This window comes from Armigeres subalbatus, chromosome 2 (assembly GCF_024139115.2).
Source record: "Armigeres subalbatus isolate Guangzhou_Male chromosome 2, GZ_Asu_2, whole genome shotgun sequence".
In the NCBI taxonomy this organism is placed as follows: domain Eukaryota; kingdom Metazoa; phylum Arthropoda; class Insecta; order Diptera; family Culicidae; genus Armigeres; species Armigeres subalbatus.
This window is the reverse complement of record NC_085140.1, coordinates 266,127,622-266,150,705: the sequence shown is the minus strand read 5'-3', so window position 1 is coordinate 266,150,705 and position 23,084 is coordinate 266,127,622. Positions and strand designations below refer to the sequence as shown.

The 23,084-nt window shown below is 39.3% G+C and overlaps 1 protein-coding gene across 7 annotated transcripts in view; it reads left to right on the top strand.

Annotated features, from left to right (window-relative positions):
• LOC134212185 (uncharacterized) overlaps positions 1–23,084 on the top strand; it is a 359,239-nt gene that overhangs the window by 330,501 nt on the left and 5,654 nt on the right. For all 7 annotated transcript variants that reach the window (XM_062689819.1, XM_062689817.1, XM_062689815.1 and 4 more), the window contains one exon: positions 10,130–11,002. In XM_062689819.1, the coding sequence (XP_062545803.1) occupies positions 10,138–11,002 (865 nt within the window). In that variant the 5' untranslated portion in view covers positions 10,130–10,137. The remainder of the gene's footprint in view (positions 1–10,129; positions 11,003–23,084) is intronic.

Below are 23,084 nucleotides of genomic sequence, written 5' to 3'. Positions count from 1 at the left end.
CGATGGATGGTTCTCCCAACAGCTGATGCAATTCGTGGTTCATTCGCCTCCTCCACGTACCGTCCGCCATCTGCACCCCACCATAGATGGTACGCAGCACTTTCCTTTCGAAAACTCCAAGTGCGCGTTGGTCCTCCACGAGCATCGTCCAGGTCTCGTGTCCGTAGAGGACTACCGGTCTAATGAGCGTTTTGTAGATTGTCAGTTTGGTGCGGCGGCGAACTCTATTCGATCGGAGCGTCTTGCGGAGTCCAAAGTACGTACGATTTCCAGCCACTATGCGTCTCCGAATTTCTCTGCTGGTGTCATTTTCGGCAGTCACCAGTGAGCCCAAGTACACAAATTCTTCTACCACCTCGATTTCGTCACCACCGATGCAAACTCGCGGTGGGTGGCTCACATTGTCTTCTCTTGAACCTCTTCCTATCATGTACTTCGTCTTCGACGTGTTGATGACTAGTCCGATCCGCTTAGCTTCCCTCTTCAGTCTGATGTAGGCTTCCTCCATCTTCTCAAAGTTACGTGCCATAATATCTATGTCGTCAGCGAAACCAAATAGCTGGACGGACTTATTAAAAATTGTACCACTCGTGTTAATCCCTGCTCTTCGTATTACCCCTTCTAAAGCGATGTTGAATAGCAAACACGAAAGACCATCACCTTGCCGTAACCCTCTGCGGGTTTCGAAGGGACTCGAGAATGCCCCTGAAACTCGAACTACGCACATCACCCGATCCATCGTCGCCTTGATCAACCGTATCAGTTTATCCGGAAAACCGTGTTCGTGCATTAGCTGCCATAGCTGGTCCCGATCGATTGTATCATATGCGGCTTTGAAATCGATGAATAGATGATGTGTGGGCACGTTGTATTCGCGGCATTTCTGCAGTACTTGGCGAATGGCGAACACCTGGTCCGTGGTGGAGCGTTCGCCCATAAAACCCGCCTGGTACTGCCCCACGAACTCCCTTGCAGTTGGTGCTAGTCGACGGCATAAAATTTGGGAGAGTACCTTGTAGGCGGCGTTCAGCAATGTGATTGCGCGGTAGTTGCTACAATCCAGCTTATCGCCCCTTTGTAGATGGGACACACGACACCTTCCATCCACTCCTGCGGCAAAACTTCCTCCTCCCAAATCTTGGTAATGACCCAGTGCAGCGCTCTAGCCAGTGCCTCACCACCGTGTTTAAACAGCTCTCCTGGTAGTTGGTCAACCCCAGGGGCTTTGTTGTTCTTCAGCCGGCCAATCTCCTCCTGGATTTCCTGGAGATCCGGAGCCGGGAAAATTATGTCCTGCGCGCGTTCTCCCAGGTCCATCACCATACCGCCATCTTCGTCTGCCACATCGCCATTCAGGTGTTCTTCGTAGTGCTGCCGCCACCTTTGGATCACCTCACGCTCGTTCGTAAGAAGGTTCCCGTTTATGTCCTTACACATATCAGGCTGTGGCACGTGGCCCTTACGTGAACGGTTTAACTTCTCATAGAACTTTCGTGTGTTATGCAAATTAGAATGAATTTCTTATTTCCTACAATTTCCATTGAAACAAAAAAAATCCTAATTTTGAAAAAAAAAACCGTGGAATATTTCTGGTGAAAATTCAAGCGAGTTTCCAGTTAAAACTCCTCCAAATATCCCGCGGATATTCCTAAAAATGTCAGTGTAAATTTTACAAAACACTCAACAAAAACTCAACAGGAACTTTCCGAGAATTTTCCAAACAATTTCCTGTAAAAAATTTGGAATAATTTCTCGTAAAACTTTTGAATAGTTTCTCATGTAAATTCCGAAGAATTTTCTTCTGAAATTTCGAACAATTTTCCTTGGGAAATACAAAAAGCTTCAAAGTAGTTCCTGTGGAAATTTCAAAAATAATTTCCACTAATGAATATTGAGCTTGACCTTGAGCTTGATTGACTGCTCGTAGTTGCTACTCCATTATGACCAGATCAGTTGTTCTTGCACAGGGAACCAACAGATGTTTGCTTGGGACTAGCACACATCTTCAATGTACAAGTACTGGTGATCTCATTTGTTAGGTCATACTGGTGCCTGCCATGTCAGAATGCAAGTCAATGTAGGGAAGGGGGAGGAAATGATGATGCAATCACTCGCCCACTGCAAGCCGAATATACCTCTGCACTTGCCACGAGTTCATGCGGAATTTGTTGGAATTTTTGGGCTAGGTTCGAGAGGCAGTGGTCCGTCTTGGTTAACGAGCTGCCAATGTGATAGATAGGAGAAGGCAACTGATGGAATTTCTAATTGGATGTAGGAAACGAGCTCTATAGTTCATTTCCAATTCTAGCAGATTACTGTTAGAATACTCAAGTTGAAGGTATAGGAATAGTAAAGGAAACGGTATGATAGCGATTGCTAGAACATGAGAAATATAGAGAAAGATACAAAGTAGGAGAATGGAACGGACCTGGGATTGAACCCACGACCTCCTGCGTATGAGGCAGAAGCAGTAGCTGTCGTGACTTCATGAAACCGCACGTCCTCGCGTCAACGAAATCGTTTCAAAACTGATTCATTCCTCTCCACCGCACTCAGTCATACACGCTCAAACAGAAGTCCCAAATTCATCACATTTAGACTAACTTCCGAAAATAGCCGAATATATTTTTCGATTCATATCATATGTTCTCTACATTCACCTTCTCCTCTACTCTCAAAGTCAAATGTGTGGGATTGTAATTTACACTTTCTACTCTAATTTTATGAACACAAAATTGAACATTTCAACTCTTGATAACAAGCTATTAGTTAAGCTGCTGAATTAGATTATTCCCTCATGGGTCCTGTTTTCCATGCTCATAGAAGTATTCCAGCATCAAAGCAGACAAACGAATCTCAATTGTACCCAAATTTACACATTCTAACACTCGATAACTAACAACTACTGATTTTGGGTATGCCTTCAAGGGCAGAGTTTTTCTGGTTCATAACATCCTTCCAGCATCAAATCAGAAAATATTGGACTAACTTCTTTGTACACAAATTTATACGTTCTAACACCCGATAACTAACAGCTGCTGATTTTGACTTTGCCGTCATGGGAAGAGTTTTCCAGGCTCATAACATCCTTCCAGCATCAAATCAGAAAATATTGGACTTACTTCTCTGTACACAAATTTATACGTTCTAACACCCGATAACTAACAGCTGCTGATTTTGACTATGCCTTCATGGGTAGAGTTTTCCAGGCTCATAACATCCTTCCAGCATCAAATCAGAAAATATTTGACTAACTTCTCTGTACACAAATTTATACGTTCTCACACCCGATAACTAACTGCCGCTGATTTTGACTATGCCGTCATAGGTAGAGTTTTCCAGGCTCATAACATCCTTCCAGCATCAAATCAGAAAATATTTGACTAACTTCTCTGTACACAAATGTATACGTTCTCACACCCGATAACTAACAGCTGCTGATTTTGACTATGCCTTCAAGGGTAGAGTTTTCCAGGCTCATAACATCCTTCCAGCATAAAATCAGAAAATATTTGACTAACTTCTCTGTACACAAATTTATACGTTCTCACACCCGATAACTACCAGTTGCTGATTTTGACTATGCCTTCAAGGGTAGAGTTTTCCAGGCTCATAACATCCTTCCAGCATCAAATCAGAAAATATTTGACTTACTTCTCTGTACACAAATTTATACGCTCTCACACCCGATAACTAACAGCTGCTGATTTTGACTATGCCTTCAAGGGTAGAGTTTTCCAATTATCACCAATTATCACAGATGTGGTAGTAGCGGATTGACAAACGCAACAAAAAAGACGCACTGGCCGAGCATAAACTTTCTTTTGGGAGCAAAAGTTCGCGAACCGACTGCGACATTGTCGTGACTTCATGAAACCGCACGTCCTCGCGTCAACGAAATCGTTTCAAAACTGATTCATTCCTCTCCACCGCACTCAGTCATACACGCTCAAACAGAAGTCCCAAATTCATCACATTTAGACTAACTTCCGAAAATAGCCGAATATATTTTTCGATTCATATCATATGTTCTCTACAGTAGCCATATGACTACCAAGCCCGCTAATTTCCAATAATGAATATTTTGGAAGAACTTAAAGAATTTTCTGGAAAAGACGCTCCCATTCATGTCTTAAAAATATCCAAAAAAAATTAAATAATAAAAACGTTATATAAAAAAACGCCACGCCGATTCACGCTGCCGCCGCCGTCGATTAAAACGGCATTCGGTGAGACGCCAAAAACGCCGCCGCCGCCGACCAAAATTCCGACAAACGCCGCCGCCGCCGATTTTCGGACCGGCGCGGCGCACACCTTTAATTGGAATATACGTCGCCAGTTGTATAAGCCATCGAACACACAGCCTATCACGAAGCATACGATATCTTCCTAGTTATATACTCTCTCTATTTAAGCTGCTTTTGATGCTCTTTTAGTACATGTTTTAAATAGGTATCCAGCCCATTGTAGTCTGCCATATATTATAAAAATACCGATATCTAGTATTTAAAAATTATTCACTTTTTTTTCGAAAAAGTGATCGCAATCGCAGATTTGCAGCCATTAGCAGCTGAATTTGATTTTAATGCATTCTGGGAAGTCCAAAGAAAGTCGTAGTGATAGTCTCTAAACGAAACTTTGAAAAACTTTTTTTGTATGTCGAAACAAGCTATGAAACAAGTTTTCAGAAACTTTTTAGAGAGTTAGAAAAGAGTTACTGTAGCCGAAGATATTGGCAGTTCAACAATGCATTGGTTTTTCAAAATTTAAAAATTGCTTGGTTCTGATACCTATATCTCGATAACCATATGGTTTGGAATGCTAACATTCTGGGGTATAATGCTCCAAAGCATTAGCTTATAGTAGGTAAACTTAAATTACGAATCGGAGAAAGTCGATTTTTCATTTTCGGCCACCTGATATCCCATAGTGCACCCGTCGATCGCAAGCTATGATACTAACCTATCGGTATGTGTCATACACTCACGTAGGAGACAAGCACTCCGACAACAACCACCGCGCATGAACCTCTCTACTGCAGCAACTGATTTTGTTCAAGACGCCACCAGCGCTGTACTGTCGCTAACCGCAAATCGAGCACATCTGTATATGGAGGCCCATATACAGATGTGCTCGACTTGCGCTTAGCGGCAGTGTAGTTTCGACATAATCTGTTGAGACGCTGTGTTTACCGCATTCCATATAACCTCTTCCCGGCACATCCTCTCAACGACGTTGTCCGGGGTCCGGGGGACCTGTGATAGGTGGAAGTTGACCAGACCATGCGTCCTGCTAACCCAATTCGACACATCCGGAATTAGCCTGTGGGTCCAACGACCTTTGACTGCGGTGTCCCATGCTCTCTACCATTTGAGCCACGAGGCTGCTGTCTTGACACGTCGCACTTGCACCGGGTCCCTTTCGTTAAAGCACTCCACATGTTCCTCTAGGAGTATGTCAATCGGCATCATCCCAGCTATAACGCACAGCGCCTCATATGATATGGTACGATATGCGCTTGCGACTCGTAGACACATCAGCCGGTGAGATCGGATAAGTTTCTTCACGTTGTACTTGGCATTTGGTGCTACGGCTCATGCTGGTTCGCAGTAGCAGATAATAGAAAATGCTACACCCGCTATCAATCTACCCACTTGACTATGTATCGCCGATCTGTTGGACATCATTCGTGATAAAGACTATATCGCCAATGATGCCTGTTGGCATGCAACAATAAAGGTAACAAATCGTAGACCATTATCGTTAGTAGCAGAATTAAAACTGTGTGCCAATTCCAGAGCGAAAGAAAGTTCAATTCCCGATCTGCGCGATTGATGACAATCTTTACATCGTGTGTTGGATACTCTCCGTAGGCCTTATCCCCAAGTAACATTTTGAGTTTTATAACGCTCTTGAAGTCCATAATTTACTCTTCAAAAGTGTTATAAAACCAGAATAAAATCTAAATGTTACTAGGGCAAGGCTCTCATAGGACCCAACCAGAGCTTAAAATATTCATCTTCATGAAGCAATTTCGTTCCGAATTTTGACAAACATCGCACGAATATTCAAAACATAGAATGACATAGTCAGACGACTACTCCACGAACTCATTCAATCGACTGTCACCGAGTGTGTTTACTATGTGCAGAAAAAAACATAATTAGCATTGTTTATGTTGATGTTTCCCGTTGACAGTGCCTCGCGGATAAAAATCGGATTCAGTCCTGTGTGATAAATCACTTTACTCATTTGAAACGTGTTCAGATTTCAGATAATTTATCAATTTGTAAAATGTGCATAAATATTCAATGACTAATATTCAACTGAATATTGACTATCCAGAGCCGACTATGAATGTGTCGGAAGTGAACTGACAAATGAAGAAAAATGGACTTCACCAAAAATTTTCGATTATTTTACACTCTGGACCCAACCTTCTGGTCATCAGGCTTATCGTTCGTTAGAGCATAGATTTTCCCCTTCATTCTCAATACACAAATGTGGTCGCTTATCGGCTTCGCTGAATGACATCGATCACTGTGACAGTGTGACGACAATGTGTGGGAACGTTGTATTCGCGGTATTTCTGTAATATCTGGCGTACGGCGAACACATGGTCTGTGGTAGAGCGTTCGCCCATGAATCCCGCCTGCTGGTACTGCCCCACAAACTCTCTTGCAATTGGAACCAGTCGCAGGTGGGTTACGGTTTATGTTATTGATAAATTTAATTACTTGAGAAATTCAATTCCTTAGTGCTAGAAAATATAGATATTACAAAAGCTAAAAATATACTATTTTTCTGAATTGTTGTTATTTGCATAAATCCATGAAACATACAACACATAATTTCTACCTTGAAAGCAACATTTCAAGGCAAAATTTTCAAAACGACTTATCTGCTTTTGTAAACAAAGATTCAAACGACGATTTGACGAATCTGATAGCTCTTCCACGCAAACTAACACCATCAACAGGTAGCGGAAGCCTACACCTACCTATTGATGGTGTTAGTTTGCGTGGGAGAGCTATCAGATTCGTCAAATCGTCGTTTGAATCTTTATTTACAAAAGCAGATAAGTCGTTTTGAAAATTTTGTCTTGATTTAAACAGTTTAACAAACTCGATCAACATCGGCGTTTATTCGCTACAATATCGTCTGATCTGATCATTCACATAAATTTAAAACATTCATGCAGTTTTCAATGCTGTTCAAACGATGTAGCCAATTTAGCACCGAACAATTGCACAAAATTGCGTATTCCATACCGCATGCCATTCAGCAGCCATGGACATACCCGAAGTGCCTGACTCTATGAAAAAGGTACTTCATTGCGTGCTGCCTAAATGGGAGCCATTATTTTCGCGCGCTTCTACCATAGACTAGATCTACCTTTTCCGATGAACTCCGATGAGCGGTTCAGTCAAAACAAACTATCCACGTCCGCGAAATGGATCTGCGCCGCGCCACCCTACCGATCATACCAAGCGCCATATAATTATGGATGCAATTGTTTGGCCAAGAAATATACGGTTTTGTTGCTGTACTCTTCAAATTCCCTGCGATTGCGGCTTGTTGGTAGAGTAGCGGTAAAAAGCTCACACTAGTGGTGCTCAATTTATGGCACCTAATGATAATGTAAACAAACCTTCAATTCTCACGAAGCTTTGGGCAGACAGCGCGGAGAAGGTGTAAGATATAGTGAATTCCGTTTGCGCTTAATTGCTGTAGTAGCATAATTGTTGAGCAATTGTACATAGATAGATTGCCACAGCCGATGATGTAGTTTATCATCGAAACATTACCAGTTGGACGTGCAGAGTATGTACCATATAGCTGATTCACGTTGCAAACCTCAATTAGGAAAGTAAACTGAATTATGGGTACATCATACATACGAAGGTATCATTTTAACAAGGCGCCGGTTTCGACAGAAACGACTGTAGTATTTAGTTACTATTTGTACGTTGCGTAACTCTGTTGATAAGCTTAGGCGTTGGGTGTGTTTGAGTTGAGTAAAACCTGCCTTTTTATTATTTTACATTAATTCATGACGTGATTTCCACTTCCTCTTCTGTGTAAAATGACCACAGTATTTTAAAGTAAAGTTCATGTACTGACAGAATCCGCATTCAAGCAGAACTATTCAACGTCCGTTCGAGTATTGTTCGACAGCAGATCGTTTTAAAATTTTACCAGACGAAGTTCGCACCAAGGCGTCGAAGAATTGGATTTTTCTTAGCGAAGAACTATCATTCATTTATTGAAAATTCACATAAAGTTTAGGAGAAAGATTACGCGTGAAACAAATAACAGCGCAACATAAGATTTTGTTTGTAACGCAATTGAGATATCAAGTCATAAAATAGATGTACGAATAAAGATCTCGTGCACCGAAATCCGTACACTGAGGACGGCTTTCGATTGAAGAAGAGTTCATTTTATTCCTTTTTTGCCTTTCTCGTACAACTAAGTTGTACCGAAAGGCTATCATTTCACTCCAAATTCGAACTTTTGATAGAAGTCCCGGAGACCCATAGTGTTATATACCATTCGACTCAGCTCGATGAACTGAACAAATGTCTGTCTGTCCGTGTGTGCGTATGTGTGTGTGTATGTGTGTGCGTGTGTGTGTGCACAAAATTCCATAAAAAACATTAGCCAAATTTTCACATAGAAACTCTTAACCGATTTTCTTGCAACAAGTTGCATCCGCCAGAGACTAAAACGCTGTTGATCACTATTGAATTTCATAATAATTGCAATTTGCAAAAAATAGATAATATTAAAATAGTGAATTGAGACATAGTCACATAGAACAATAATGTGTTATGAAAAATGCCTTGCATCTATGAATATTTTTAAAGTTTATCCATGGCTTGCTCCCATTAAGAGTTTCATCGTACTATAAAGATACTCGTGATGCACGCATTTAGGCGTAAGTATGCTCTTCGTTCAGTTTCATAGTACTATGAAATTGTCCGAAAGTCAAAATTCGAATATAGGAAATTCGAGAAACTTTTGGCAGAGCCATCTGTCGTCTACTAGTGTAAATTTTCTATCATAACATTAGACGGTGTAACTGTTTTGCCTTTCTTGTACATCATCGAGGTGTAAGCGTAAAGGCTACATTTATTACCTTTTTGCGCGAGAAAGGAGCCATCATCGCTAGGTGGATTATTCTGGGTTTTTTCAACAACTTAGCAACAACAACCACACACAGCACGAGGTGATTTTCTCACCAAATTAAGGTGCAGTTCTGTTTTTGAAACTTTGTTTTCGAGATGGTAAAAGATTTAAAACTTAGATGAATGGCGAACATTATAGGGTCGGTGTAATAGTGGTATAAGTGACAGGTTCAAAATGTTTTTCATAACAAATGATAAGAATATATTTCCAGTTATGTAAATATATTGTCGGAAAGCTGTTCTTCTCTACTTTTCAGGAAAAATATTGTTGATATTTCAAAATATTGTTTTCTTTTCAAAATCGCTTCCTCCATTAAATGGTACATGGACAAGTAATAGTGGTACTAGCTAACTTCGGTTCCTAACATAGTGAATCCCATTGGTTTCTTATGAGATTCACTATTATAGGAACGGCTCACTATTATTGGTACAAGGGAGCCAACAAGTTAAGGAAAAATTATATTTTTCGATGTTTTCCCGGAAAATTTGTAAACTTTCCCGCACACATTCGTCTTTTTTAAGAAAGCGCTAATGCTATGAAGAAATTTGTAAAAATCAAAATGCACGCAATCCAGCGAAAATCGAGTTTCCACTATTACTGGTACACCACTATTACACCACAGCCGCCCTACGCAATGCACACTAAACTATGTACAGTAAACAAGAGTGTTTGAAAGAATCGCCGCCCTTTATATGCTCCACAGATTTGTTAGATATTTAATTTAAGCAAATTGGGCAATGACAATAACGATCCATCGATCTAGAAAGCTAATAATGATAGAACCTCCCAAAAAAAGTCCTGAATTTCATGAGAGTATGGAATAATGCTCTAAAGACCTAAAGACAAGAGAAATATTCTTGTGCTAGTCTTGTTTCACTGTTTTAAACTAAATACGCATTATTCTTTGACTAACCTTTTTACCACATTCTTTTTGCAGATCCCAACATGGCGGACGCACTGAAAATGGCGGATATGCAACGGGCCAGTGTCGAATTTGAACGACAGCGGCATTTAGCCAACTGGCTTATCGAATCCAGCCCGCACATGCCGAAACCAACGCCCCAACAGCAGAAACAGCTGCAGCAACAACTTGGCAAAAAGGGGAAATTCAAGCAGAATCCAATGTTCTTTCTCGCAAAAATCGGCCACAACATGAACTTTGTCAGCAGCAACAACCCGCCCCCAATCGCTACTAACCTGATGAGCAGCAATTCGATAGCATCTACCTTCAATTCGCAAACCAACCTGCCCCTAGCGATCGTATCATCGTCCAGTCGGGATGGCCACAAGCCTAAACTGAGACGTTTCAATTCGCACGACACCAGCGCCAACATGTTCTCGGTTGCCGAATTCGAAAATGCCCGTCTCGCGCGGAGGAACGAAATCGAAAGTGCCGCCATTCTGAGGCAACGGCAACGACATAAGCTGAACTCCCTTTCGTCCGGTGGAGATTGCTCCACGGGAGAGAGCAAAGGTTCCAAGCTCAGCAGCGAATCTACCTCGGAACCACTGCTGGCCGAACAGTTTCTAGAGAAATTTTCCCTCCCTCGTGTCGTACGCCTCTCGTACACCTCGGACGCAGCCGGTGGAAGCAGTTCCGGAGACCAAACGATGACCTCGTCCAGCTCGGCCGAATCAACCAGTACGTCCGAGAGGAAAAAGAAGAAAAAATCTGCCATAACAAGCCCTTCGAACGGGGAACTCTTCTTGCTGTATCGGCTTATGCGCAGCTTTAAAATATATCACGTTTTCAACTCGAAGTCGGGGCATAATCGTAAGAAAGGGTACAAAATACCACAGGATTATCCCGGTAAGTTGTGATAGTTACGTACGTGTTTTGTTGTTTGAAAATTTCAGTAAGTGTGGAAGAGTTGAAGTGATGTACGAATGTGGGTGCGCGTATGTGTAAAGCTAAAGTTACATGAAGAAATCAGCTCTATCTCGCGTACTGTTTGAACCGTTTGAACACTCTTTTTTTTTAAATGGCGGCCATTTTATTCGACAATTTCTTAAATATGGATAACATCTCGGGTTCCCAGTCTTCTACAGCTCCCGCTCGAAAATTTTCTATTACTTGGTCGATTATTGAGGTCTGTTTTCTCTCCGCAAAAAAAAACATAGAAGCGGTGCCCAGCTCAACTGAAACTAAAGCTGTTGAAAGACGACATAAACCAATCTTTATCTTCTAAATACCTTGGGGTCCGGTTTGATTCCAAGTGTACTTGGAAAACCCATATTGATTATTTGATAGAGACATGCCGAATAAGGATCCATTTTCTACGTTCTATCTCCGGAACCTGGTGAGGCGCTCACCCGGAAGACCTCACCAAACATGTCAATTGCAATAACAGATATTTCATTGATGGTTCTCGCATTAACGGGTTCACTGGTCTCGGTGGTTTCAACGTAAATTCAACCACCTTACGAAAACTTCAAGAACCGTGTTTGGTTTATGTTGCCGAGCTGGCAGCAATTAAATTCGCTTTTGGGATAATTTCCGATCAGCTCGTAGACCATTATTTCATCTTCTCGAATAGTCTTAGTTCAATCGAGGCACTCCGGTCGATGAAACCAGTTAAGCACGCATCTTACTTTCTTACAACTATAAGAGAAATATATCATTCAAGATTTCCATTATATGGGTGCCATCCATCCCATTGGGACCATTAAATTTGGTCGATAGCAACCTATGTAGGTGTGGAGCCGGTTACGATAACATCGATCACGTAGTTTGGTATTGCACGGAAAACGCCAGAGAGCAACTATGAGAGCAGCTGTAATACCTCAAACCTAAATCCCAACCTCGTCCATCCTGAAATTACGCAATCTAACCTTGAGTCGCCACGAGTATCTGGGTCTATGCCCATTTTCCCTTACTAACTATTGATAATAAGATGATATCGATTGTAAATATCATAAAGTCTTGGCTCCGTTAAGTGTTATACACGCCTGAGCCTGTCAAATAAACGCAACAGATAAAAAAAATAAGCATATCTATTATAATCTGCTGTTGCAAAATGAGTTGATAAAACTTCTCACTCTTCAGTGTTATCATTTATTATGGATATTTACTGATAAACCACATCAGTTCAACCAATGGTGAAAAGCTTGCAGTCGCGTACCATTTTCTTATGGAAGGTATCTTCTTTATATTACACGTTCACTATTTTCGTATCCAAAGGATTGTGTTCGTGTATTCAGTTGACGACAAATGAATACAATTTATTCTCCCAACATCAATTAGGTTCTGCAGCATGACGTCACGAAAGAAATCCGTCCTCGTCAAATGAACTTTTTTGTCAGTTTAGTAGTACTTTCCACTGACTCCGACGAGGACTCCGATAAGGGTCGAGTTCGTGATTGGTTAGCTGTCCCTGAGTCCAACAAGAAGTACTACGGTAAAAAATATGCACGTCCATGAGAATTGTTTCGCATTTGAATTTGCACTACTTTAGAATCCACTCAATATTTATAGCTGACCTTTTCAAATTCAAAGACCATCACTTCCATTTGACGTGCACAATATTTTGATTGTAAAACTAATAAAATAAAAAAAAGAATCTCCGCAGCCCAGATTTGAACAACGTGCCATCGCTTGAAAGTCCTGCATCTTACCATGACTCCATCTCACACTTCGGAAATCCTCGTGCAGAAAGCAGAACAGTTGATACAAACTGTCATCTATTTTTAGAACTATGTCAATATTGATCATCTTTCAAATCAATAACCTTTCATCTCTGAATTCAACAACGTATCACTTCCAAATTCAGTGAAGACATTATTGGTGCTGATCAAAGTGCCAACCATTTCAACTCCCAAAGAGAAGCACTTTGATCAATAGTGTTGATGTTTTGGAATTGTCTATATTTAAGGCACTTTTGAAATGTGTAGCACCACTCCAAAATCAACGGAATATCACTATCAATCATAGTGATTGTAAAGTTGGACATTCAATAGAAAGAACATTTAAATTGAGCGTGTTGATTATTTACCGTGTACTAATCTGTCTCCAAATTGAGGTTACATACTGTCGCTGCAGAACCTAATTCTACGATTGACGATTGACTTACTCGTTGTATTTTTCTTCTATGGGGCTGTCCATAAGCCATGTAGACTCTTGAGGGGGGAAAGGTTTCGAAAAAGTCTACGTTAGTCTACGAAGGGGGACGTAGACTTCTACGTAGACTATTTTATTTAATTTTATTGTTTTTATTTTTTTGAAAAACAACTTATAAAGCAAAGTTTACTTGTTTGATTTTTAAGAATTTTTAGGGGAGTTTTGGGCGTTTTTTTTTACAAGACTACGAAATAATTTGAATTTCTCCAGAAAATCTGATGAATTTCACTGAAGTAATAAAGTAACTACGGCTTAAACCTATCATGGATTTCGCCAGGAAATTCTTCTGTTTTAAGAAGGAAAATTCTCCGAAGTATTCTATAAAACTTTCGGTAAGTTTTTAATATTTCTTGGACTTGGATTTAATTGCAGATTCTACTGGAATCATATAATTTGATTTTCGTCAGGAACTTTGAAAACTATTAGTGATTCTTTAGAATTTTTACGCGACATTATGTCGCACTTCAACGGAAAATGCTTTGGAATATATGAAGGAAGCTTGTTTTAGAACTTGTAAGGGGAATTCCCCGAAAATTCTGAAAATTCTTCGGTTTTCTACAAATTTAAAGCAGCGTGGAGAATTATAGGTCAGATGCGTAACAGATTTTAAGCAGTGACGCGCCGATGCAAAAATGTCGGCAGTGGTGGCGCACACCTCTAGGAGGAATCGAATTCAACAGAAATTAAATTGATTGACTATGAGATTTGGTTTCAGGAGCTGTGGACAGAGGAATACATTTGATTTCGTTTTAAATTAATTTTTGTTTTGTTGGATTTTGTTCAGTTTGATTTGGTTATGTATGAAATTCGAATTTTATTGTAATGTTTACATACTGAAATGGATTTGAATAGCTGAATTGCTTAAAACGTGGTTAATTTTCATTTTTTCCAATTACCGTCAACTGGGGGGAAGATGATCATTTTTAGGACAAAACATGCAATAACAATGTGTGTTTACATTTTAAATCGAAACAAATATTTTCAAAACATGTACTGCTATACGTTGCAATAATCAACAACTTTAGTTTTCTGAAATGCGTTCGCATTTATTAAAATAAATTAAATTATCACACATTTTTTGAGTAATCTGTTTTGGGGTGAAGTTGATCAAGACAGCTCTACTAAAATCATTATGACCTAGTAGTCAAACTACACTAGGTTATTTGTATGAATGTTGAATTTACTACGTAAAGAAGTCTACGAAGTCAATATTTGAAACTATTTATGACTATCTCTCTCTTTCTTCCACAAAATACATTTTCATGATTACAGTCCCATCCCGATTTTGGCAACACCCGTTTTTGTCTACCCCCGATTTTGGCAACACCCGTTTTTGGCAACATTTTCTTCCCGATTTTGGCAACAACCTCAAAATATTTTTTTTATTACTTTTTAGAGCTAAAACCTTTTTATTAATATCTAATAGGATTTTTTTTCCTGTTCGGGTGTGCCACTGCGACCAATTATTAGATCTATTGTAGCGTTACCCATATCCTTAGTGTTTAAGTGCATGTCGAATTACTCCAGTGCTATTGAGAAGCAATGCAGTATCGGTTTCGATACAGTTGTTATTTTGTTTACTCAAGACCACCATGACAAGGTCCCGCTATTTAGACCCTTCATTGAGAGCAATCCCATTGAAGGCGCGCCCCTTCTTCTTCTTCTTATTGGCATTACATCCCCACACTGGGACAGAGCCGCCTCGCAGCTTAGTGTTCATTAAGCACTTCCACAGTTATTAACTGCGAGGTTTCTAAGCCAGGTTACCATTTTTGCATTCGTATATCATGAGGCTAGCACGATGATACTTTTTATGCCCAGGGAAGTCGAGACAATTTCCAATCCGAAAATTGCCTAGACCGGCACCGGGAATCGAACCCAGCCACCCTCAGCATGGTCTTGCTTTGTAGCCGCGCGTCTTACCGCACGGCTAAGGAGGGCCCCTTATCAATAGGAAATCAATCCTTTCTTGAGAAAACAGAACAGTAATACTGTTTTTGGCCATGCATCGGAGCCCTAGCCACATCCTTGTCTTGTTTCTAGAATATCACCAGTGAAACAATGAAAACCCGGGATTTAGCTCTGTCTACAAGACCATTTCAAGCAAGAGAGTTTGTTCAGTAATAAGAACTTCCGTGTGTTCCGCTCACTACCAGTTCAAGAAGAGTTAGTACGTATTTAAACCCCTAACTCGATTTTTTCAGCAGTCATTTCAGCCTATAGGACCGGGTACTAATTGCTTGAAAAGTTGTTTCCGCTGCATTCAGTTTAGCCTCAAACAAGAGGAATTCGAGTCTTTCAACTGTCTGCAAGGTAACATTAATAATGTTTTATTTCTGAGACTGCTGTTGGTAGCGAGGACTAAATACGACGAATCCTTAATTACCAAAACTTATTGCCCAAGCTATAAAAATGGATTAGGCTAGGGCTATGTTTGGTAGATCTTACACCGCAACACACTACGTCAAAGTGATCTACCGTGTTACGGGAAATCTAATAGGATAAATAAAACCAAAAGTGAATGTCATTCGGGTTTATATGCGTATTATGGACTCTGTACGAATAGTGGGCACTTCCACTGAATTAATGAACCACCACTCGTATTACCTTGTTTGCAAAATGTCTATTGAAACTTTTCTGCTCTTTTTATTCACGTTTTCCATGTCCCTATTCACACTACCCTAATCTAACCAGCCCACCGTAGAATGTCGTATTTTTGGCATCTCACTGATTTTGTCGTCGATAAGCTGACTCAACATCTAGGTATTAAGCGAAGCCCGCTGTTTACATCACAATGCAACCGATACTGCATGAGTGATCCAGGAACAAGCAATCCCAGTAGGTTTAATTGCTAGTGATTGGCACATTCGATTTTCTAAATACGCTGTCGCTGTCAAGTCGTTTTGCTCATTACGTACCGAGAAACTGCCAATTTATCATTTCATCCGTCTTTCCGCTGAATTTCCATATAGAAAATAAGCAACAATTTTATTCCAAAGAATCTTATTGTTTAAAATTTACACAAATTTATCTAGCAATTAATATCAGAACACTGTTGGCTTTTCCATTTCCCTTATGTGTCAATTGCATAACGAGCCTTTTGATTCCAGCATGCTTGCCAACAGTTCAACAGTAATGGTAAGAGTTTGGTAACATGTAATCGTAAGGCTCTCAAGCAGGCATTGAAAATAATCAGATCATGAGAAAAAATCGGATTAATCTAAGGCAACTTGATGCTTTTCGCGGGGCAAGTTATAAGCTTCCTAAGATCTTTGAAATTGGACGTTAGATGATTTACCGTTTAATGGTCTTTAACACTCACCAATGGAAGCCTATTGAGTGGAGCAAATCAATGCAAATCAAAACACAACAATGAGCGTCGTTCCGGTACGCTGATAGCAGAAGCCATTCAAGCATTCTAAAAATGAAGACCTCTATGAGTCTGGGACTCTAGAACACTGAATGGGAGGCGTTGATACTTTCTCTCGACTATCTTATCGTTGCTTACATGGATACATCACCACGGCTTGGCTTGTTAGACGGTATTGCTCATTGTTTATCACAGCAACGATCGCTCCTACTCGTTGTTTGGCATCCATCTGAGTGAGGCAGTTCACTCATTGGCTATGGATGTAGCATAGATTGCAATAGATCAATGCTCACAATGCTCACTCACACTTCCAATTTCTGCTCTCGAGTGTTCTGTTTGTGATGGCGAAGTATCAGAAGTGGCTCCTGTGAAGTTCCCATGAGATCGCTGGTGTAATTCTAGCTGCTTCGATAGGCGAGTGATGCGTCACATGTGGTTTTATTATTATTTATTCAGCCTAAGGCCGGAGTGGCCTCTACGGTACATAACAGTCGTCTCCGTCCACTGCTGTACGTTACCAGTCACGCAGTCTACGGAGGGTCCGTAAATCGTCTTCCACCTGATCGATCCACCTGGATCGCTGCACACCTCGCCTTCTTGTGCCTGTCAGATCGTTGTAGAGAACCATTTTTACTCCAAGTGCGCGTTGGTCCTCCACAAGCATAGTCCAGATCTCGTACTTACGCTTTCCTGACACGTTGCGTCTCCGAATTTGTCTGCTGATATCGTTATCGGAGGTCAAGTGAGCCCAAGTACACGAATTCTTCAACCACCTTGATTTTGTCGAATAGCCGTTGTCTTCTCTTGAGCCTACTTCGTCTTCAACGTATTAATCACTAGTCCAATCTGCTTTGCTTCCCTCTTCAGTCTGATGTAGGATTCTTCCATCTTTTCAAAGTTATAATAATGAAAGTAGAGCATGGAGAACTGGAGTGCGATGAGGTGCAGCGAGCACCAGTAGGTTGACTGCTATCGAGTGTCAGAGGTGGCATGCCGCAAATGGCCCTCCAGCTTCGACTTGGCCACACTATCACTCGTAGTGCAAGGTGCACATAGTGGACCTCATGGATCAATCATTGCCGCCTGAAATATTCCTGGGTTGAGTGCTAGGAGACCGACTAGTGCAAAGGGATTTGGTTTTAGTTAGTCGAGTGTAGTTAACCCATACACCCAACCGGCGGTTGTTAGATTTTCTAACAATTCTGTATAAAAATCTGCCAAAATCTGTAAATTGGGCATATGCGAAATTGTTAGATTCTTATACAAAAAATGTAAGAAAACCTTACAAAATTGTTAGATTCTTACACAGATTCTTATACAGACCACTACGCTTGACCAATGTGCAGAATGCAGATTTCCGTTACCATTTTCTAAAACAATGGAACGTCTTATGCCTTGCGTTCTTTTTTCTATAATGTCAGCAAAAACTGTGCACAGAACTTTACTCTCAATCACACCGACCACAAGAAAGTTTGCCTCTATCAAAATCCATTATATAAGAATCCGAAATTTGTAGCACATCTTGTATCCGTCGGGTGGCTATTTGATTTATATAGTGAATTATGATAAAAACAAGCATTTCCGGTGGACTTAAATTTATATGAGATGTCAGTTTTTTTTTCACTACAATTTCTTGTAAGGACATAGCCGACGCTATTGTTAATTTCAAATATTATTTATTAGTAAATTTGTATGATGAAATTGGCTAATTAGTTACATTATCGTTTGATTACCATTCTTGAGTTTGTTTCAATTTTGTTTGAGCTACAATCTTTGAGTTATGAATAATATCGCAAAATTGACAATTATGATGCACGTGCATCACTTAAACACACTCCGCATACTTTGTAGTACATATTCTAAGTATTTAGCTTCAATCATGCAAACAAAAAAAAAATGAAATTTTGTATGAATTTTTTTCCCGTTTTTGGCAACATCCCCATTTTGGCAACATTAAAATCCGGTCGTGTTGCCAAAATCGGGAAGGGACTGTATAATCGAAAAACTCGGATTTCTACCTAGCGGTAACATTACTTGAACGGAGAATATTGTTGACTACCGTTTCATAAAAAATGTTGGCACTTTTGACTGACACATCAAATGATCATCTTCACCTCAATGATCATCTTCCCCCCAGTTGACGGTACATATGATGTTTTGTGCAATTTCGAAAAGTCTACGTAGACTTAAAGGGGGAGGAGGTGTTTCGGAAAAGTCTACGAAAGTCTAGGGGAAAAGCTTGTAAACAGTTGGCTATATTGAGATTAAAACACTAATTAGGCGTATGTTAACCATGCACAAGTTTTCTTCTAAATAACATAAGGTACCTGAGCTAATATTTTGGTTTTGAGACCGAGCGAATAGCTATTACTATCCAAAATATCAAACGAAGCCGTGAAAAATGGGTCTGATGTAATTTTCAACCATTTTTCCGTAAGCTTTAATTCTTAATAAATGCATCATAAAATTGGTTCAAACTACAGCGGAAAATAGGACAATCTTCACAAAGATGTTGCAAGGGTGAATAGTAAAATTTTTGGTTTGCATCGTTATAATAGGAAGAGCTATTTATCACATGGCATGTATGCAGGTAAAATGAACACTTGTATCAAACTTACACAAATTTATGATAAAAGTTGTGCAATTGTGAAGCGGAAGTTCAAGAAACAAACCATATCAAATAATCAAGATAAAACTTTGAATATCTAAATTTAATTTCAAAATAACTGATATTCCAAAACTTTTTTTCTTCTTTTTATTATTTTGATAATTAGGAGCTTTTCAAAAGATATACCAGATTTTTCAAAAGGCTCTCGAAATCTTAATTGGTTATATTTACGGTGCTGGAGTTGAAAAAATGAAAATTAAATGTTACAAAAGGGTTTTAGAATCGATGTTCATTTTACCACCAGGAAGTGTTCATTTTACCCGCACTATTTTTGTACATACGAAATTTCGATGTTTTTTATTTCGAAGAAAAACTATGTAAAACGATGTTTATTAGCGAAAACAATGTTCAGTGCAATAAGAATATGAGTTAAATTGTTGGTCTAAGTGGTAAAACTAGCAAGTTATTCTCGTTTAATAGAAGAATTCAACGAAGGTCCCTAACGCATGGTTTACCACACTGTAGATCGCGACCCCCTGGGGGGTCGCGAGCTGATCAAAACAGGGTCGCGAAAGACAAGCTTGCTTCATACTTTACTTCCTGTTTTGCTCGAAAATCTATACCAGCTTTCAGATCTTAATAATGGATACATGACTAGAACAAATTTTACGAGGTCAATAGTCTCTTCTTTTGTCATCAGAAAAAAATGAATATGTAAATAGTGAACTGAGATACTCCGGAATAGAATTAAAAATTGCTGATATTTTGGCCATTACAATCCAATCCAAATCGAATTCCAATTTAATTCAGATCCAAAACCAACCCAAATCCAAATCAAATCTAATTCCAATCCAAATTCAATCCATATCCAATCCATTCCAAGCCCAATCCAATTTCAATTCAAATCAGATTCAAATTAAATATAAATCCGATTCGAATTTAATCCAAATCCAATCCGAATCCAATACAAATCATAATGCAATCTAAATTAAATTCCAATCTAATGCAAATCCAATCCAATTTCAATTCAAATCTAATTGAAATCCAGTACAAACCCGATCCTAATCGTATCCAAATCCAATCAAATCGTATCTAAATTCAATCCAACTTCAATATAAATCCAATCTAAGTCCAATTCTAATCAGATTCAAAGCTAATCTAAGTCTAATTCAAATTTAAATCAAATCCTATCCAAATTAATGTCAAATCTAATCCAAATTCAATCTAAATCCTATCGAGTTTAAATATAATCTAAATCCAATCGGAATCCAATCCACATTTAATCTAAATCCAGTCCAATTTAAATCTAATCAAATTCCAATCAAAATCTTATCTAAATCCAGGGCAAATCCAATCCAAATAGAATCAAAATATGTATGAAGTATGAAGCAATTTATTACAGCTTGCTCAATCTGAGGCAAACTCATTTTATCCAAATGTCTAAAAATCAATTCTCGCTTAACTCTTCAAAAGAACCTAAGTAACATTTTTTTCATTAATTAATTCCAATATTGCAAACAACAGACCAATATAAAAGCTTTTTATTGCAGTACTAAAATTAATTCATGAAAAAAATGCCACTTAGATCCTTTTGAAAATTGTACCTGGTGGGTCGCAAGCAACGTGGGATTCTGCTAGGTGGGTCGCATATTTAAATAGTTTGGGAACCTCTGCCCTAACGTGTTCATTAGATTGATTCAAATTTTGACTTTTCCGCTCCCCTGTGCTTAAACGATTGTTTTTGCTATTTTAATAGTCCTCCCAAATTTTTAGCTGATTTGGATGTAATTTGGTTGTGCACGTGCCGTTTGAAGGTTATATGAAAATTACTATGAGAATTGCCACTTAGGTAAAGGATCGTTTCGTGAAGCAGCCCAGAATCTATTTGAATATATTTAAAGCATCGCCATCATAGAATAGATCCTACGCTGAAAGTTAGTTGGTGTTGCGAAGCAATCTGACTTTTGTGAGCAAAATTATAAAGAAAACAGAAATGCTCATTATTGATATTGATGTTATTCTTTTACGTGTTAAATTGAATTTACCACAATTCAGTATTTCCCTAATAACTTTTGTTGCCAGCATCAAATCGTTTAGCAACAACGACGATATTTTCCCTTGTTAAATTTCCTATGTTGCTATTACGTATTCATACATTTTTAGAGCTTAATCAGCAATGATGGGGAACGGTTTTTCACAAAAGTTACTGTTTTCATAGTAATTTTCATACAAGCTTCAAACTGCTTGTGCTTGTGCTAAGAATAGGGGAGCAAAAAAGTCAAAATTTGAATTACTCTAGTGTTCATTTTACCATCTTTTCCTCTACTAGTAGAGACGAGGGAATTTGAGAATGTGAAATTTCGGTCGACGTGGTTTGTGGACAGTCCCTATCTTTCTTCCAACATTTCATTGGAATCTTACTGAACACACTTTCCAGTGATCAGCAGTTGCGATGGATTAGATTCTGTTGCGAACTATAACTAAAACAACATGTCTTCATGTTAATTTATACAAAAGTACATGGATACTTAGTTTATGTATCGTTTGAAGAGTTTTTTTCCTTTATTTTGAGAAATGGCTCTGCAAATGAAGTATGAATTAATTTCTCCATGTAATCATGTTTTTAGTGTTTCGCACACTTTTGCTATTTCAGAACAGCAGTACAGCATACCCTCGTAACGCTGGGTAGACACTTTTGCGTGGTGTGTTACGGTGTAAGATCTATCACGGTCACATTGTCAACTACAGGCAAATCCTGACCCAACGAATACATTCCCCAATATCCAACTCCGTGGTACTTATGAAGGTGTCGCTGAGTCGAGGGCCTCTTGTTAAGTAAGTACTACACCAACACTTCTCTCCCCTCCCAAGGTACGGTGAAGATGGGCGTGATTAATTTGGCTCTGCTGTAATTGAATTGAGATCTTTCGATTCTTGGAATACATAAGTATTAATGCGCTGTCATTGACACAGCTAACCAGAACCAACCAACCATGATAGGCAGCTTCTATTTATTCTTGTGATATCTTGTTAGTTTGTTCCTGAACACTCTTACTTTCTGTAACGTTATACAGTGTTTGCACGTTCGAAAAACACATTTCCGACATACCTGCATGCGTTATTTGAATCGCCAATTCTTCTAAAATGTGTTTGATTACTTTAGTGTTGACTGTGTCTCAATCGAACTGCAGCTTAGGCAAAAGTTCTGAATTACTTTCGGGTGTCCCAATGTTCATGTAAGAGATTTTTGCAGATTAAATCTGCTTATTCAAAGGCTGAGATTTCGGCATTTTGCATGAAGTCCCAGCTTCTGAGGGGGAAGGGTCCCTTTTTCATTCTTTTATCCATGATCCCTTTTCTATTTCCAAGTCATACCCCATCCTTTCTTCTTTCTTTTCCGTCAGGTAAAATGATAAGGAGGGAAAAAAGGAGCGAAGCACAAATCTCCCAATTGGAAGGGAACGCGCCGCCTGAGCCAACTTTCTGATTACCTGATACCGTAACAGTCAGTAAACTTTAATACCGACTTTTCAGTAATCTTTTTGTTAACTTTGATTTACAGTAAAATTATATTTCAAAACATTGGGGAAAAAACATTGTTTGTGTATTATCCAGAAAGATTTGTTAATATGCTCTTATTAATTTGCATTTTTTTCCGCGTTTTATTGTACAACTTAGGGAAAAATGTGAAAAAATTTCCGGATAGTAACATCAAGTACAACGGTTTTGTCATATGATCACCAGGTTAAGTTTCTGCACTACAGATAGAGAAAAGGCAGCAGCCGACTTAGTAAAAC